This window comes from Medicago sativa, chromosome 2, assembly GCF_051527215.1.
Source record: "Medicago sativa cultivar Bolivia chromosome 2, Bolivia_mono, whole genome shotgun sequence".
In the NCBI taxonomy this organism is placed as follows: Eukaryota; Viridiplantae; Streptophyta; class Magnoliopsida; order Fabales; family Fabaceae; genus Medicago; species Medicago sativa.
In genome coordinates, this window is record NC_140750.1 from 56,537,906 (window position 1) to 56,555,108 (window position 17,203).

Below are 17,203 nucleotides of genomic sequence, written 5' to 3' on the forward strand. Positions count from 1 at the left end.
CATCAAGGTCAATCATCATCCGAGCCGTCTGCATGAAATTCCTTCCCATTAAAAGAGGCACATCCTCATCTTCTTCGACATCCATTACCACAAAGTCAGCCGGAAACACAAATTTGTCCACTTTTACAAGAACATCTGCGGCTATACCTAGTGGCTTTGCAAAGGATTTGTCGACCAATTGCAACATCATCCTAGTCCGCTTTATACAAAGGTCACCAACTCTTTTGGCAACGGACAAAGGCATGAGATTTATGCTTGATCCAAGATCAAGTAGTGCTTTACCTACAGGTGTTGTGCCAATAGCTACCGGTAAAGTGACTCTTCACGGATCTTGCTCTTTCTTAGGCAACCTTCTTTGAATAATAGCACTACAATTGGCATCAATTTGGATAGTCTCTTCATCATTGACTCTTCTCTTCTTGGAAAGGATGTCTTTTATGAATTTCGCATAGACCGGCATTTGCTCCAAGGCTTCTGAGAATGGTATATCAATTTGCAACTTCTTGAAGAGTTCAAGAAACCTTGCGTATTGCCGCTCTTTATCTTTCTTCGATGGAGCATGTGGGTATGGTAAGCGTTGAGTCGCCACTTTCTTCTCAACTTCTTTTTTCTTGCCTTTAACTTGCCCCACATCTTTTTTCTTCCTCTCCATCTCCTCTTGTTCAACTAGTTCTCTTTTTTCATTTTTTTCTTTTTCAACTAATTCTTCTTTATTTTCTATGTACTCTTCCTTCTCTATCTCCTCAACATCCTCCTCGAACTTCACTACTTCCTCCTCATCAACAACATCTTCAACCTTCTTTTCAACTATAATCTCTTCACCTACCCCTTTACCGATCACTCTACCACTCCGTGTCGCAATAGCTTTTGACTGCTATGCTTTGTGATGCTCCTTAGGATTTGGTTGAGTGTTGGCGGTGAAAGTTCCCACTTGCGGAGGACCTTGAGCCATTTGTTGTGCTAATTGACCAAATTGCGTTTCAAGGCCTTTGATTGACGCGCCGGTATTCTTCTGATTAGCCATTGACGTTTGTATAAATTGCTTCAAAGTCTCATCGGTGCTTTGGGAATTGTTAGGTTGTTGGGGGTTATTTTGTGATGGGAATTGATATTGGTTATTGAAAGGTTGTTGGAATTGAGGGTACGGTTGTTGGTAGAAGTTGGATTGTGGATATTGGTAGTTATTGTTGTAAGGGGTTCTCCATGGTCTTTGAAAGTTTTGGTTACCCGGATATCTTCCTTGAAAGTTGGAAGTACCCGGATTTTGGGCTTGTTGTGAGGTTCCGGCTTGTTGTGGTTGGTTAGGTCTTTGTTGTTGGTTTCCCACATAATTTACCTCTTCTTCTTCAAAAGAACCAGGTGTGGGACAATAGCCGGTGGGATGATCTCCCGTGCAAAGCTCACATGTGTTAACTTGAGATGTTCCTCCTTCTTTCATGAGAGATTCGAGAATTTGTTTTGGCATAGCTCTCATCTCCTTTTGCATAGCTTCCATTTGTTGAGTGAGAAGCTTATTTTGAGCCAAAACCGCATCATTTGCTTCTAGTTCAAGGATACCGGCTTTCCGTTGTTGAGGATTCCGGTTGTGAGATGACTTTCTAGTGTTGAGAGCCATTTGGTTAATGATCTTAACAGCATCAGCTGGATTTTTCAAAGCTATAGATCCGCCAGCACTTGCATCTAACATTGTCTTGGATATGTCTTGAAGCCCTTGACGAAAAAGGTAGAGTTGCATTTGGCTATCAAAACCATGCTTCGGACAATTCCTAAGCAAAGATTTGTATCGCTCCCAAGCTTCACATAGAGACTCACTTTGGCCTTGAGAAAAAGTTGTGATTGATGTTTTAGCTTCAAGATGCCTATCCTCCGGAAAGAACCTCTCTTGAAACATTTTCTCTAGTTCAGGCCAATTTTTCATCAAAGAAGTAGGTTGATCTAAGTACCACTCCTCAGCCTTACCAATTAAAGAATAAGGAAATAATTTGCAAAACATGTTCTCTTCCTCATCTTCCTTCATACCAAGAGTACCGGCGGTAACGTAGAAGTTTGTGAGATGCTTGTAAGGGTCTTCATGATCCATTCCAGTGAAAGGGTTTTGAGTAATCAAATGTATCAACCCCGATTTCAACTCGACTTGCTTAGTATTTTGATTACCAAGGCTAGCAAGCCTTCTTGGACTAACCCAACATGGGAGAGCATTCTCATCTTGATTTTCATTAGCCATAACTTCACTTGTTTCCCTTTCCGGTGATGATGGTGGAGTCAAGTGTAGAGAACCACTCAGAGATAGTGTATGAACCGAACCCGAAGGAGAATGAATATAACTAGATGAGTCCGGCTGAGCCAGCCTGGTTAGTCTCTTAGCTTCCTTTGCTTGTGCCTTAAGTAACCTAGCAGTTTTCTCAATCTCAGGATCAAATTGAAGGTCGTCTTTAGAAACGGTACCTCGTATAAACAAAGTTCACAAGGACTATACCAGGTGGTTAGCATAAAAAAATAATGAATGATATATGTGTATAAGTATATGCATGAAAGAATTTTGTGCAAAATTGACTTAACATGACAAAATTGTTTCAAAACTTATAATTTAAAATTCCGCTACTCCCCGGCAACGGCGCCATTTTGATGTAGTTTATTTCTACATGTCATATAACTATGTACACGTGAGTATATATAGGATCGTTTTCCTCAGGGAGTTGCGTTAATCATAAGCATTTTCACAATTTTTCACATTAAGGTATCGTTTATAAAATGTTTGTTTGTAACACTATATCCAAAGATGACATAAAAGTAAAAACGAGAGGAGATCGAACTATTTCGCTTGCGGTATAAGATAACGAGCAAGCATAACAGCAGCAATCTCTCGATCGATTAACAGACTCTAACTTTATAACCCATATTATCACAATCATTTCTACAACATCCTTCGTGTCCAAAGCGATATCGTTATTTCTAAGTTAGCGTTTAAACATTCGTGTCCAAATCCCTTAAACGATAACAAAGTCGATCGGATAACTTAATCGACCGTGTCCAGCCTGATTAAGTATCCGAAAGCATTAAGTTCTTGATTAAAAGTAATTATCAAAGGTTTACAAACTTGTCAAGAGTGATATAACATAAGATAGATTGTTATTCTAGTTCTAGATTCAAGAGTTCGTGTCCAAATCATCTTGAATCTCATTGAAAGCATTAAACATAAGAATAACAACAATATTGAATCATTAAGCTAGAACCTTATACATTAAAAGATCAAAAGATTACATAATAGCTTGTTTGTTACCTCAATACTACAAAGTAGATGATAGCTACACATAGACATGTATATTATGAAAAGGATGAAGGAAAGATGAAGATTCCATGTCAAGATCCTTCGTGTCCAAAGTGATCTTGAGTTAAATCTACTCCTTAATCACTTGCTTTGTGTTTCTCTCTTTGAAATAGCTCTAACCTCTCTCTTAGAATGTAAAAATATCTAATGGAATAGTGTATCATCCAAAAGAGAGGTAAAACTTCTATTTAAATGGGCTAAGTTCGTGTAATCTCGCTTAAGCGAGGTATATCTCGCTCAAGCGAGAAGCCTAAATATCCAATAATGACCAATGAAGTCTTGCCACGTAGCCCTGATCCTTGATGAAGTTGCATCTCGCGTAAGCGAGTTGAAAGCGAGCCAAAAGCGAGTTCTTGAAGATGCTCCCTGGAGAAATCACGCGTAAGCGAGTTGAACTCGCGTAAGCGAGGTTGCTTCAAACTTAAACCGCCTTGAATCATGCTTGAGCGACCTTGGAAGCGAGATGGAAAGCGAGATTCTCATTTGCTCCCTGGAGAAATCTCGCGTAAGCGAGATGATCTCGCGTAAGCGAGATTCTAAATTCCACAAGCGACCTTGGAAGCGAGATGGAAGCGAGATGTTCAGATGCTTCTGGAGAAATCTCGCGTAAGCGAGGTGATCTCGCTTAAGCAAGTTTTGCTTGGTTCACACACTTGAGTTTTGGTCCTTGCTTGTCATTTCCTGCATAAATTGGGTAGAATCAGGCATATAAAGCATAAATGGTATAATTACAACAATTGATAGCTTTTCCGTAGATAACTTGCATAACAAGTCACTAAAAATGCCTCTTTTAACACAAGAAAGATATTACTTTTGAGCACTTATCAGCTACTCATAATTGAGTTTACAAATAGCATAATCAATGGAAGAATTAAAACATACATGAACTGGTTAAGAGGTGATGAAATCGCCTCCGTTGCAGCCTTCAGGTCTCAAAATCGCACTTTTCTCTCTAAAAATCGTAACTCTTGTTTCTGGCACTGGCTTTAGCTTAAATAGGAAATATTTACTACGCCCAAAATCGTGTCACGGATGTAAAACTCGCGCCACGATCTGTGACTTAACCCTAGATTCCTTCTAGATCCTTCTGTGAAATCGTGTCATGCCACCAGAAATTGTACCACGATTTCAGTGGCAGAATCAAACCTTCATTATGGTCATAAAATCTCGTCAGACCACATAAAATCGTGCCACGATTGCTTTGCTTCCTAGACCTCCAGATTTTCTGCTTTTCACACCCCTGGATACCTCATATTGCCTCAGAACTCTATCAAAGTGTCAAAATAAGTCCTAAAAATTACGTAATGACAGCATGTCATCAGGGTGATTTACAAGATATATGGTAGTATCAAGAACCGAATTCCCACATCGTTAGTGGTAAGGAAATTAACGAGAAACGTAGGCTATAAAAGAAAGTATGTGGTACTGAAATAACACACTGACCGCGATGGGGCCTATGAGTGATCAAGCATACTCATGGCCTTGAATAGTGACCTGCATTGTAATTTGCAGGGATACTGTTCTAAGGTATGACCGAGTGACATCTCCTGCATCGTAATTTTTGGTAGTGGGGTCTGCGTTCGCGCAACCCCTTCAACGTTAGTTCCAAATGTTTTTGTAGTTTATCAATTTCAAAATATATTATATTTATTATTAAATTATAGTTGTATTTTTTTAATTTTTTTATATGAACAATTCATCAAACTAATAAAAATAAATCATTTTTGTTGAAATTTGGGGCCTAACTCATCCTTATAAAACCGGCTTGTAAGGTGAAGATTGCCTCCTCTTTATATACTCTTCTCAATAGTCTTATCTATCAGATGTGGGACTTGGGTTTTTCCCAATACACCCCCTCACGCTCAGTACTCTTTGGGTTTGGTGCGTGGATAGGTAGGTGGCCCTTGAATTCGACAAGTTCTGATACCATGTTATTAATATCGGGGCCTAACTTATCCTTACAAAACCGGTTCTGTAAGGATGAGTTATGCCCCAAATTTCAACATGGTATCAGAGCTTGTCGAATTCAAGGGCAACCTACCTATTCACGCACCAAGCCCAAGGAGTGCTGGGCGTGAGGGGGGTGTATTGGGAAAAATCCAAGTCCCACATCAGATAGATAAGACTCTTGAGAATAGTTTAGAAATAGGAGGCAATCCTTATCTTACAAGCCGGTTTTGTAAGGATGAGTTAGGCCCCTATATTAATAACATGGTATTATAACTGGAAAATGACTATGAAAGATGAATATGATGCTCTTATTGAAAATAAGACGTGGGATTTAGTATCATGTCCCGCTAATGCTAATGTCATTCAAAGTTTGTGGATTTTCAGGCACAAGAAAAAATCAGACGGTTCTTTTGAAAGATACAAAGCTCGCTTGAAAGATACAAAGCTCGCTTGGTGGGAAATAGTTCAAACCAACAAACTGGCGTGGACTGAGGTGAAACTTTTAGCCCGGTTGTAAAACCAGCAACCGTACAAACGGTTCTTAGTATTGCTATCTCAAAATCATGGTGTCTACATCAATTGGATGTCAAAAATGCTTTCTGACATGGCAATATTAGTGAAACTGTCTATATTCATCAATCTCCTGGTTTTTGTGATCCTTAACACCCTAATTATGTATGCTTGCTGAAGAAGTCCTTGTACGGTCTTAAACAAGCTCCTCGTGCCTGGTACCAACGCTTCACGGACTTTGTTGCTACATTGGGTTTTTCACATAGTCTATGTGATCATTCCTTATTCATCTATCACTCACCACCAAGCATAATTACACCTCAGAGTAACAACTCGGTCTCATCCTTAAATACCCCACCAACATCGCATCAAACTCCAAATAATGCCACAAATCCCACAAACATTCAATCGACCCCCTCTTCTATCACGTCTTCTCCCATTACTGCACCTACATCTATTAATTCTATAGCCAACCCTCCATTATCTCCTCAAATGACCACCCGAGCTCAACATGGCATATTTAAACCACGACAACTTTTTAACCTCCACACCTCTACTTCACCCATCATTACTCCATTACCTGCAAATCTTATTAATGCATTATAAGATCATAACATGGTATCAGAGCTTGTCGAATTCAAGGGCCACCTACCTATCCACGCACCAAGCCCAAAAAGTGATGGGCGTGAGGGGGTGTATTGGGAATAACCCAAGTCCCACATCGGATAGATAAGACTCTTGAGAAGAGTATATAAAGAGGAGGCAATCCTCACCTTACAAGCCGGTTTTGTAAGGATGAGTTAGGCCCCAAATTTCAACAATTTTATTTTTCAATTTACTTGAAAATCTATAACACCCTGGCATCCAAGTGGTTCAACATATCATTTGTCAAAATCCTTCACTTTCGATTTGAGTAAGAACCAAGTCAAAAGTTTTATGTTATCCAAAAAAGAATTAATGTCGCACTCATTTTGACAGAAAATCACATGATTATTCGGCTTACAAATAGATCTAATGTGTGTCATGGGATAAGTAAAGTCATGCAAATATTGTTCTAACCATGATTCGAACTCAAGTTTTCCCAAACTATTCGATCTTAACTTAAACATAATAACTATTTGAGTTCAATCACTTGATTAATTTCACAATTGTTATATGGAACGTCATAGATTTTCTACATTGAAATGCTAAAAAAATAATTCCGCTCTCATTATTCACTGTCAATTTTTCGAAATTTTTTAATTTATTATTTTCAAAATTGAACTCAATATTGACTATTATCTTATCAGTAATAAATAATCATAGTTAGTTATTATTGTATATAGAAGTATGTACAATAAGATAAAAAATAGTCACAAATATTATACAAAAATATAATTAATTTCATTAAAAACAATGTTTATTTTAATTTAAAAAATTTAAGGGGCGATAAAGAAAACTAGTAACAAAGACTATTTTGTATGAATTCAGAAAAGATTATATTTTCTATAAAGAAATTATTTTTAAATAAGTTAAATTAATATATTAAAATTAGCATCGATGAAAATCGAACCTTTCAAAAACTTACAGCAACTTGATTGCATAAAGTTGATTACACTCAATCCATTTTCCAACCTTCTGCTCGAAGATATTGATACGATGTAAGTGTGGAAAGTAATACTAAAAAAATAAGTATGTTGTGTGATTCAAATCATGACCTGATTATTGTATGTACTATGTAGTTTATGGATGTGGCTGTTTTTTTAGTTCTTTTAATCCAGTTGTTTGTTGTATTGTGTTCGTACAAGTTGCAAATACACCCATCGTGATTATAAAAAAATAATATCCAATATGTTCTTTTTTCGTGTGTGGATAATTCCAATATGTTTTTCCTGTTTATAAAATTATTTAAATTTTTAGTAAAAAAGCAGTTAAATTCATTGTAAAAAAACAATATCAAACACTTTAAAATGAGCTTCAATTAATCTTAATTATTCGTAAAAAAAATTATCGTAAAATGAGATAAAATAGATATACAATTAAACGCAATGAAGAAGGGGAAGAGAGGTATCTTAGTGACCGTCTTTTTACCGGTGTTTTATAATACCATTTTTTTAGGGAATACTAACACCAATTGTATAATATTGTAGAAAAAGGAAAATACCAATATTGTAAAAGGATATGCTGTAAGACTGGTGGTATGCCAATAACGTCACACAAGTTGTTAAGGAAAAAACTTTCACATTATTTAATTAGTTGGTTGACATTAATAAAATTTCTTTGCCTTTTTCAAGGAAAACAATCGTTCCTTCAAAACAAAACAAAAAATTGGTAGGTTGACATTATTTATATTTTCAAATTCATGCAACAGCAACATGGGTTCGTTGATCTAAACAAATGCTAAACAATCAATTAACAATTGGAATTATCAAGCATGGCTGTTTTGACCGACGTTCTTTTCCAAGCGATGAGTTTTTTACATCTATATCTAACCCTAACCTATTATTATACTTCCTCCGTTTCAAAATGAGTGTCGTTTTAGGTGTTTACACACATATTAAGAAATGCAATGATTAAAAGAAAGAGAATGATTATTTTACCAAATTATTCTTATTAACTATTACTCCCTCCGTTCCTTTTTAAGTGTCACTTTTGGAGAATTTTTTTGTTCCTATTTAAGTGTCACTTTACATAGTTCAATGCAACATTAAATGTTATTTTACTAATATTACCCTTATTTATTAATGTGGAGAGAGAGAAATATATGTAATGAGACATTAAATAAATAAGGTTATTATAGTAAAAATAAAAATTATTGTATCAAAAGTAGCAACATTTATTGATTGTCTTGGTTTGTGTAAAATGTCAAAATGTGACAATTAAAAAGGAACGGAGGTAGTAGTTAGTTTTAAAAGTAATACTACATTGGAAAGAATGTGCAGAGTAATTGGAAGGTATAATTGAAAAGAAAAAGTTATTATTGCATTGGAAAGTGAAAGTGACATTCATTTTGAAACAATTTTTTTTTGCTAAAGCGACACTCATTTTGAAACGGAGGGAGTACTTTAAAGAAAACGTACCGAGTTTATGGTAGAATTTTTTTTCAAAACTTAGTCATTTCTATTATGTTTTAAAGTAAATTATAGTAAATTATAATTTTAAGTTAATATATCTGCAAAGTATCGGTATCTTTTTTTGGTAGTGGCCGGGGTTTGAACCCCGAGATTTGAACCTCGAACCTTTCATATTTTATGCATTGTCTCAACCAACTGAGCTAAGTTCACGAGGACAAAGTATCAGTATCTAATAAAACTTCAATGTACTACAAATTTTCCTTTAAATAATTTCAAAGTGTTTTTGTTTTTATTTTCAAAATGTTAATTAGTAGATTCTAAATCTATTTTTTTTAAGGAAGTAGATTCTAAATCTATTATATATGTATATATATTTTCATGTATTAAAATACCTCAATAAAAATAAAAGAAAACATTCTAAAAAAAATTTAACACCTAAAAAACATTTGCGAATTACAATTAAAAAACTTTACAAATGTAAAAAATTCAACAATTGACATATTTAATTAAAATATTTTGTATTTCAAAAAAAGTACGTAAATTTAAATAAAGTTATAGTGAATTATTACTATTATCAAAATAAAAAAAATTTCTAATTTTTTATCAATGATCTTCTCTAAAATTTATTTTAGGTCTCAATAAGTGTTGGATCGGTCTTAATTGTATAGAAGGACAATGATGTGTCTGTCTGTTTGTATATCTAATATAGACATTAGTCGGTCTCTATCTTAAAAAAAAAAGTAAAACTTAAAATAAATACACAATCGATATGTTTATGTTTTCTTATCATTTAAGATATCAAATTGATTAACGTTTAACGGTAAAAACCGTCAAAAATCTCATAGCTGCGTGTTTGAGTTTTAGTAGATTTTTTTTACTTGGTGTGAAAACAAACCATAAAAAGTAAAAAAAGTACAAAGAAAGATAGCAGACACAGACAGAATGATTCAAGCACACACACGCCACTCTTACGTAGTATGAAAACAAAAAAAAGAAAACAAAAGAAAATGAGAAAATTCAAACCTTAATGTACGCGTGTACAATGTTTCATGGTCCCTTATTAGTATTAGCATTACATTGAATTCTGACACCATTCACCACGTTTTTGTCTTCTCTAAATTCTCCTATATTTCTGTGTTTCTTTCTCTTCTTCTTTACAATTCAACAATTCTTCTTAGGTGAGTTTTTATGCATACCCTTTATTTATAAGTTTGTGTTTTCTTTATGTTTCTCTTTGTTCCTTCTGAAAGTTGCAATCTTTAGGAGGTTCTTCTTATTATTGTGTGTTTGTTTTGGTTTAGCTTCTGACTTCTGAGCAATTTTGACATATATTTCATTCTTAATCTTGTTTGAGCTGTGAAAAATATCAGAAACTGAATAATTATTATGATAATTGATGACTTTGACTTCTGAACATAGCTTGTGATAAACGCATGATGCTTATAGCAAGAGAAATTATAGAATAATAAAGTCAAAAGCTTAGTTTACATTACAAGTTATTTTCAAACTTACACATTTGATAAATCAGTTTAATTTGCATAAATTATTCAGATTTTGTTACTAGAGTCATGTTAAAATGAATGTATTTTTGTTTTTAAGGCCTGAAATTTCTGCATCATCTTTATCATTTTCAATTATTTGTATGAGATTTCGACTTTATTATTCTTCATAGCACTGAAACTTTTTGATGGTTCAACCAGGTGACATTGGAAGTGGTTTCATTTGAAGCAATTTGATTGACATTAAAACATACTTTTCTGATACGTCAATCCGTCATGACCTGTTTCCCTTTCTCATTCAGTAAGAAACCGTCTTCTTCAAGACAACATCCAGACAACGATGACGGTAAGATAACTAACAAATTTCAATAGATAATATTAAGATTGCTGTTAGGTATGGTGCATAGTTTATTAATAAGTGGTCAGGTCGCTCGAGCTGAAGATTCAAGGGTTAATCTTGTAAATTTGTAAATTGGACCGTAGTATTTAAACACAAGTTTTAATCTATAGCCTAAACTTGAATAAAGGGAATGTAAGCTGTAGCCACTCAGCAGTTAGAGACGTAGGTACAATTGGCCGAACTCTATGATCAAATCTCGTGTGTTATCTGTTTGTGTTTTTCGTATCCGTTTACTTTTGAACCAGGGCTGTTGTTCCAACAATTGTGTCATTGTAGTTTTTTTAACCAATTGTATCATTATAGTTTTTAAAATTTGACTAATTTTCTAGGGACGTGGTTGTATTCTTGAATTAGGATATCTGTGATATAATACATTGAAAAATCTACTTACAGTATTAGATTTTAATAGAATGTACTTTGAACAGATATTTCAGGTATTCATGATGTTAAAATCTATACCTACAAAGAACTAAGGAATGCTACCGATGACTTTAGTCCGGCCAATAAAATCGGAGAGGGTGGTTTTGGTTCTGTCTACATGGTAAACTAAACTACTACCTGATCGTTATTTTTTTTTCCCTTTTCTTATCGATGAGTATGAAACCTTAATTGTATTACGGTGTGGATGATCAGGGACGACTTAAAGGTGGAAAACTCGCTGCTATAAAAGTTCTTTCAGCTGAATCAAGACAAGGGGTGAAAGAGTTCTTGACAGAGATTAATGTGATCTCCAAAGTAGAGCATGAAAATTTGGTTAAGTTATATGGTTGTTGTGTTGAAAAAAATAGCAGGATATTAGTCTACAATTACCTTGAGAATAACAGTCTTTCACAAACACTTCTAGGTAAATGCATTTATTTTTTTGCAAATTCTATTTACATAACCACTGTGTGTGATTTATATGTTGATGCTCAGTCTGAGACATTGAAAGTAGTCACATTTCTTTGAAATACTGTCGGAGAAAAATTAAAAGAACGACTTGCTTCATGGATTTGTTTTATTAACTAGTCTTTGACTCTCAACATTGCTCAAATATTTTTTCATCAATTTTTACATTTTCTCTTCAGGCGGAGGTCACAATAGTGCTAGTATCTACTTTGATTGGCGAACACGGTGTAGAATATGCATTGGTGTTGCACGTGGACTTGCCTTTCTTCATGAAGAAGTCAGGCCTCCTATCATTCATAGGGATATAAAAGCAAGCAATATTCTCCTTGACAAAGACCTTACACCTAAAATTTCTGATTTTGGTCTTGCAAAGCTTATTCCAGCAAATGCGACTCATGTCAGCACACGTGTAGCAGGAACGCTGTAAGTTTTGTAATTCACAGTCTCTGATGAATCAATTTGCGTCAGAAGTTTACTGATGCATGGTCTATTTCAGAGGTTATTTGGCACCGGAGTATGCAATAGGGGGGAGGCTTACACGAAAGGCAGACATTTACAGTTTTGGTGTTCTCCTTGTGGAGATAGTCAGCGGAAGATGTAACACAAATTCACGACTGCCAATAGAAGAACAATTCATTCTAGAGAGGGTACGACATCTCCTTCCCAGTCATATTCATGTATCTTTTATTAGCATGCCATCAATTCTTTACAACTTATTTGTTTCTTCAATCTTTTGAAATGCTTGTGCTCATCTCTATGTAAAAATTTACCTCCCTATATCCAGAATTGCCTATTTCACATTTTTTTAGTTTAATTTAGATATACTGTCAGTGCAAAATTTTTTACATTGACAACAAATCAGAATCACTTATATGTGTGATTTTAAAAGCAGTTTAACTGAAGTCAAATTTTTTCGTGATATCGCGATTGTGATTGATGGGCAATGTAAACTTTTTTACATTAATAGTGTATACGAATTAAATCATTTTTTATAGGCTTTGGCATTTCATTTGAAAAGAATGATCATACTCTACAGCATGATATGAGATTTCTAGACCTACTCTTATCTAAACTTTTGTTCTTACAGACATGGGATCTTTACGAGCGAAAGGAATTAGTTGGACTAGTAGATACTTCGCTAAACGGGGAATTTGATGCCGAGCAGGCATGTAAGTTTCTGAAGATTGGCCTTCTTTGCACTCAGGAATCTCCTAAGAGCCGACCATCCATGTCTACTGTGGTCAAGATGCTAACCGGAGAAATGAAAGTTGATGACAGTATGATGACAAAACCTGCCTTAATTTCTGATTTTATGGACCTCAAAGTTAGACATAAACAAGAAAGTATAACTGATATGAAGACTTCATCTTCATATAATACATCCTCGGCCTCGGAGCATCAGGACACTACCATTATATCATCAGCTGCTACTTCAACCTTCACTACACAATATGATCACAGCATGTAAACATCAATTCACAAAGGTTTTTTCCTTTGACTTAAAAATTATTTCATTTTCTTAGGCTTGTAGCCCATGTAAATTTTGCAGAGTTTCCAAATACTTATTTGAGTTGCTAAGAAAACAGCTTTGCCCACCCCCCATAGTGCTAAAAAACTTCTCGAAGTTCATTTTTGGACGGAACAAAAATTGTATTTTTGTACCGAAGTATACATCCAGACCGCACAAAAACTGTTTTTTCGGATACATACATATGTAGTGGTTTTGGGGGTGGGAAAAGTTCCTCAGTGGTTGCTAAATGTACTGTTGTGTAAATATGGACAAAAGGCTTGTGCAATAATAATTTTGAAGATTTTTTTTTTTTGTTGTGTTCTGTTTCTTGTTTCTCTCCTTCTCATAATTTGTCTTTGTCAAAATGGTCTTGTTAACTTGTGCCCTAAGGGCACAAGATAAGAAACTAAATATAGAAATTCAGTTTTGGAAATTGTGCATTCATAACCTTAAAAGCTTAAAAATTTATCTTTCCAATGCAATATTTATTGTTTAATTCTATTTTAAGATTCTTATCTTGTGCCCTAAGGGCACAATTTAGCATTTCCCTTGTCAAAAATAGCACCAAAAATAAGAGAAGACCTTCTAGTCCAAATACACTTAGGATTATCAACATCCTTTTTACAATGTCCATGTGTTGTCTTTAACATGGAGTTGAGATTTAAATAATAATGTTGTCAATCTATTTCCTATGCCTTGGTATGTTGCATAGAGAAATGTTAGTAATATACTCTTTGATACTCGTTATGATTGCGTGAAATTTGAAATTTATAAGGTTTCACCACTTTTATAATAAGTCTTACTTCTTTAATATTAAGAAATGAGACACAAAAATAGTGGAATTTGCATAATTTTATCCAATCATGAAGAAAATGTTGAAAAATAGTTTTAGAAAATATATTTTTTTTAGTAAAGTTTTAGAAAATATATTGATAGCATAGCACTCATCATGTACTATTAGCTTTTTTCATTAACTTTTTTTGGTTACTTTTTTCATTAACTTTTTATGAAGAAAAGTTCTTTTCATTTGAAAATAATAATAATAATTTATAAAACTTTTAGGGATTTTGTCTAAACTTAAAACAAAATTTGTTTTTGAAAAGAATACATATTTTCAATTCTTTTGAGAATCCACTTATAGAAATTTCTGAAAAAAGCTGTAACTAAAACAACTTTTTAAAAATAAAATGTGATCTTTATAATTGTAATCAGCTAAAAATAGTTTATGCTTTTCATAAAATAAAATTGTACAATCTTAAAGCCACTTTTTTCAAAGGTTAAACATAGCATGTATCAGGAAGGAGCAATAGTGTCTCAATTTGTCATAAAATTCAAGCAAAAGATGGTAGTTAATTAGGCACTATGAAGCGCGGACACTCTTCGGATTAAGCGTGTCCCGGTGTCAGACACGTGTCGTATCCGAGACTGACATGACACCGACACTTGTTATTACCCTGAATTATGTGATTTTTTCAAATTGTTAACTGTATCGGCGTGTTGTTTACTAACATTTGTTAGTGTTCGTGTTGTATCCGGTGTCTGTGTCTTCGTAGATTAGGCATTAACTTGAGGGTGATAAATAAACTTGAAGCAAAAAATCAAACTATACTAAGAAAGATGGAACAACCCTTGTCTGCAATTCAGTTGAATTGGCCAACTGTAGTAGGATGGAACATGATCTCAACTTGTTTGTTTGTAAGCCTGTGACTGTTGTTGACCAGACATACCCTATGTTTTGAAGTTGAACCTCTTTGTACAATAGGTCATTTTCCTGACAAAAGGGTCACACTCCCCTATAAATACTATTTGCTAAAGACAAGTAGATGTTGATTTTGGAAGGGTCAAAACTTCAGAGTTTCTTGATTTGTTTTTTTCACCATTTAACTTTTGTTTGGTAAGGTTTTTAAGGCCTTCAATGTAGAAAATAAATTATAAATTATGCCACCACCAACCAAGAATTTTATATGAAAAAGATTAGTATGGTTAGAGAAATGTAGTTCATTGGCATAAAAATTTCCAGCTTTTAACAACTAATTAACAACCTATCTAAAGGAACTTTTTGACATGTTGAACTTTGGTAAACATGTACCTCCTAATTTGGATCTTCAGAACCTGTAATTAATAAAATCAAAGATGGAATGACAACGTGTCTTGTTTATGTTCTTGTTCTTATGTTTATATTATGGAAAATGTTGCTTGTACATATAAAACTCCTTCAGAAAGTCTACATTTTTTCTTAATGAGAAAATATTAGCAAGTAAGTTATTATATTGGTTTTGATGGACTTAAAATTAGAATATACTATCCCCATGAACTTAACTCAATTGGTAGGGATATGCAGGGGCCGGGGTTCGAACCCCAGACACTCCACTTCTCCACAATTTAATTGTGTGAGCTTTGGTCACTAGTCTACTTGATAAAAAAAATTAGAATATACTCAAATGAAGTTCTTACGGACCAATACATATCTCATATTACAGTTGACCACCAGTTTAAGAACGGATTGAGGAATACATTTTAATGTGATTAAATATGTAGCTATTAAAATAACAACCGATTTTTAATATTTTATGCTTTAACGACTGAAATATTGATCGTTATTTTCGTCTCTAAACATAGTAGCGACTGATTAATAATATTTTATAGGTTAGCGACCAAATTTACAATTGCAATTTATGTCGCTGCACATACTAACGACCGATTTTCATACTTTGGAAACTGAAAATTTAGTCGCTAAAGAAGAAATATTTAATTTTTTAAAAATCCTGGTGTGGTTATACTTTATGGTGGGTCTGCCCCTACACTAATTAGAGATTCATGTATATTAATTTTGGGCGTATTGTGCTAGTAATCCAATGTTATTTTTACTTGTTTCTTGAATTTTGAATGATTCTAATGAAACTACATTAAAATATGTGACGATAAAGTTTTCATTTTCTTTTTAAATAAAAATTTAAGATGGATGGATAATGCTTTCGTATAAGGCAAGAAAGATTTCAGACTAAAAGAGTGTGGCTTTGAAATGCAAGGTTATCATTTTACCACTAGATCAATCATTTATGTGAAGATAACTGACAAAATTAATTATGTCTGCTAGTTTGGTTTTCATATTAGTGAATTAAGATCCCTAACCAAATCTACAAGTAAAAAAATGTTATAGTTTGGAGGAATGAAAAATGTTTGCTTTATGGTCACATGGGTGACAAGGACTATTTTGTTAAGTTTCAATTAGAGGATCCTGACAAACAAACACCGTGAGAATAAATTCCTCCATCTATTCTGGGTTTGAAGTTGTTACAATACAACCAACTAGTGTCTTTAATAATTTTGAATGTTGATATATAACAAGTAAAAAAACAGATATTTTTAGAAATTCTTGATCAATTTGGTAAAAATAAAACTGCATAATTTTTAAACACTACACGAAATTCTTTTATTAGAAGTTAGAACAAACAACTGTGCTTATGTTTGTCTTTATATAATGTAAATATTTTTTTAAAATTGACCAAAACTATTAGATGGTTTGGTAATATGAGTAGAAAAAAATTATCTTTATAGAACATGTGCACAGTTTTTGTTCCTAAATTACACAAAAATTAAGTACATTGGTGATAGGAATAGGATAGGACTATAAAATTGCAACCATATATGAACATTTGCTGAAAGTTACTACGCAAATTGAAAGCAATTAACCAAGAATCCAAATAAGAACTACTTTGAAGATGAAGACAAACTGGTCTATCAGTTCAAATAAGAGGGGATTTTTTTCTAAAGTTATTTGAAGAAAAAAAAAACTTGATAAAATAAAACCTATAATAATAGAAAAAAAATACATGACTTTACTATAAAATATATTTGTGCAAATGTGTATTTCTTTCAATAAGGGAATATGTAAGATTTTATACACATGACTAACTTTATGTGAATGGTACTAATGACACTGACAATAACCCTACCACAAGCAGCAATGTAAAATTGTGGTTGCTGAAATTGGTTTGTTTTTCTTCCTATGAACTAGGAAGCACAACTACTCCAAAACTAAAGTCTTACATGTTTAGGTATTCA

The 17,203-nt window shown here is 33.7% G+C and overlaps 1 protein-coding gene and 1 non-coding gene across 2 annotated transcripts; both read left to right on the top strand.

Annotated features, from left to right (window-relative positions):
* The first annotated feature begins 4,763 nt into the window (after window positions 1–4,763).
* On the top strand, window positions 4,764–4,922 carry LOC146949166 (U1 spliceosomal RNA). Its single transcript, XR_015028703.1, has one exon. It is a non-coding gene; the product is annotated as a U1 spliceosomal RNA (small nuclear RNA).
* A 5,011-nt stretch (window positions 4,923–9,933) lies between these two features.
* Window positions 9,934–13,454, top strand: LOC146949167 (cold-responsive protein kinase 1-like). Its single transcript, XM_085745235.1, has 7 exons — window positions 9,934–10,019; window positions 10,542–10,686; window positions 11,166–11,281; window positions 11,374–11,584; window positions 11,808–12,051; window positions 12,125–12,275; window positions 12,716–13,454. The coding sequence occupies exons 2-7, from the start codon at window positions 10,617–10,619 to the stop codon at window positions 13,094–13,096; spliced, it is 1,173 nt and encodes a 390-aa protein (XP_085601361.1). The 5' UTR covers window positions 9,934–10,019; window positions 10,542–10,616; the 3' UTR covers window positions 13,097–13,454.
* Window positions 13,455–17,203: the final 3,749 nt, after the last annotated feature.

Bases quoted from the DNA above. Each gene is read 5' to 3' on its own strand.
- LOC146949167 (XM_085745235.1), top strand. From the start codon at position 10,617: ATGACCTGTTTCCCTTTCTCATTCAGTAAGAAACCGTCTTCTTCAAGA. The intron at 11,282-11,373 runs GTAAACTAAACT...GTGGATGATCAG, and splicing joins GTTTTGGTTCTGTCTACATG to GGACGACTTAAAGGTGGAAA. The intron at 12,052-12,124 runs GTAAGTTTTGTA...GGTCTATTTCAG, and splicing joins ACACGTGTAGCAGGAACGCT to AGGTTATTTGGCACCGGAGT.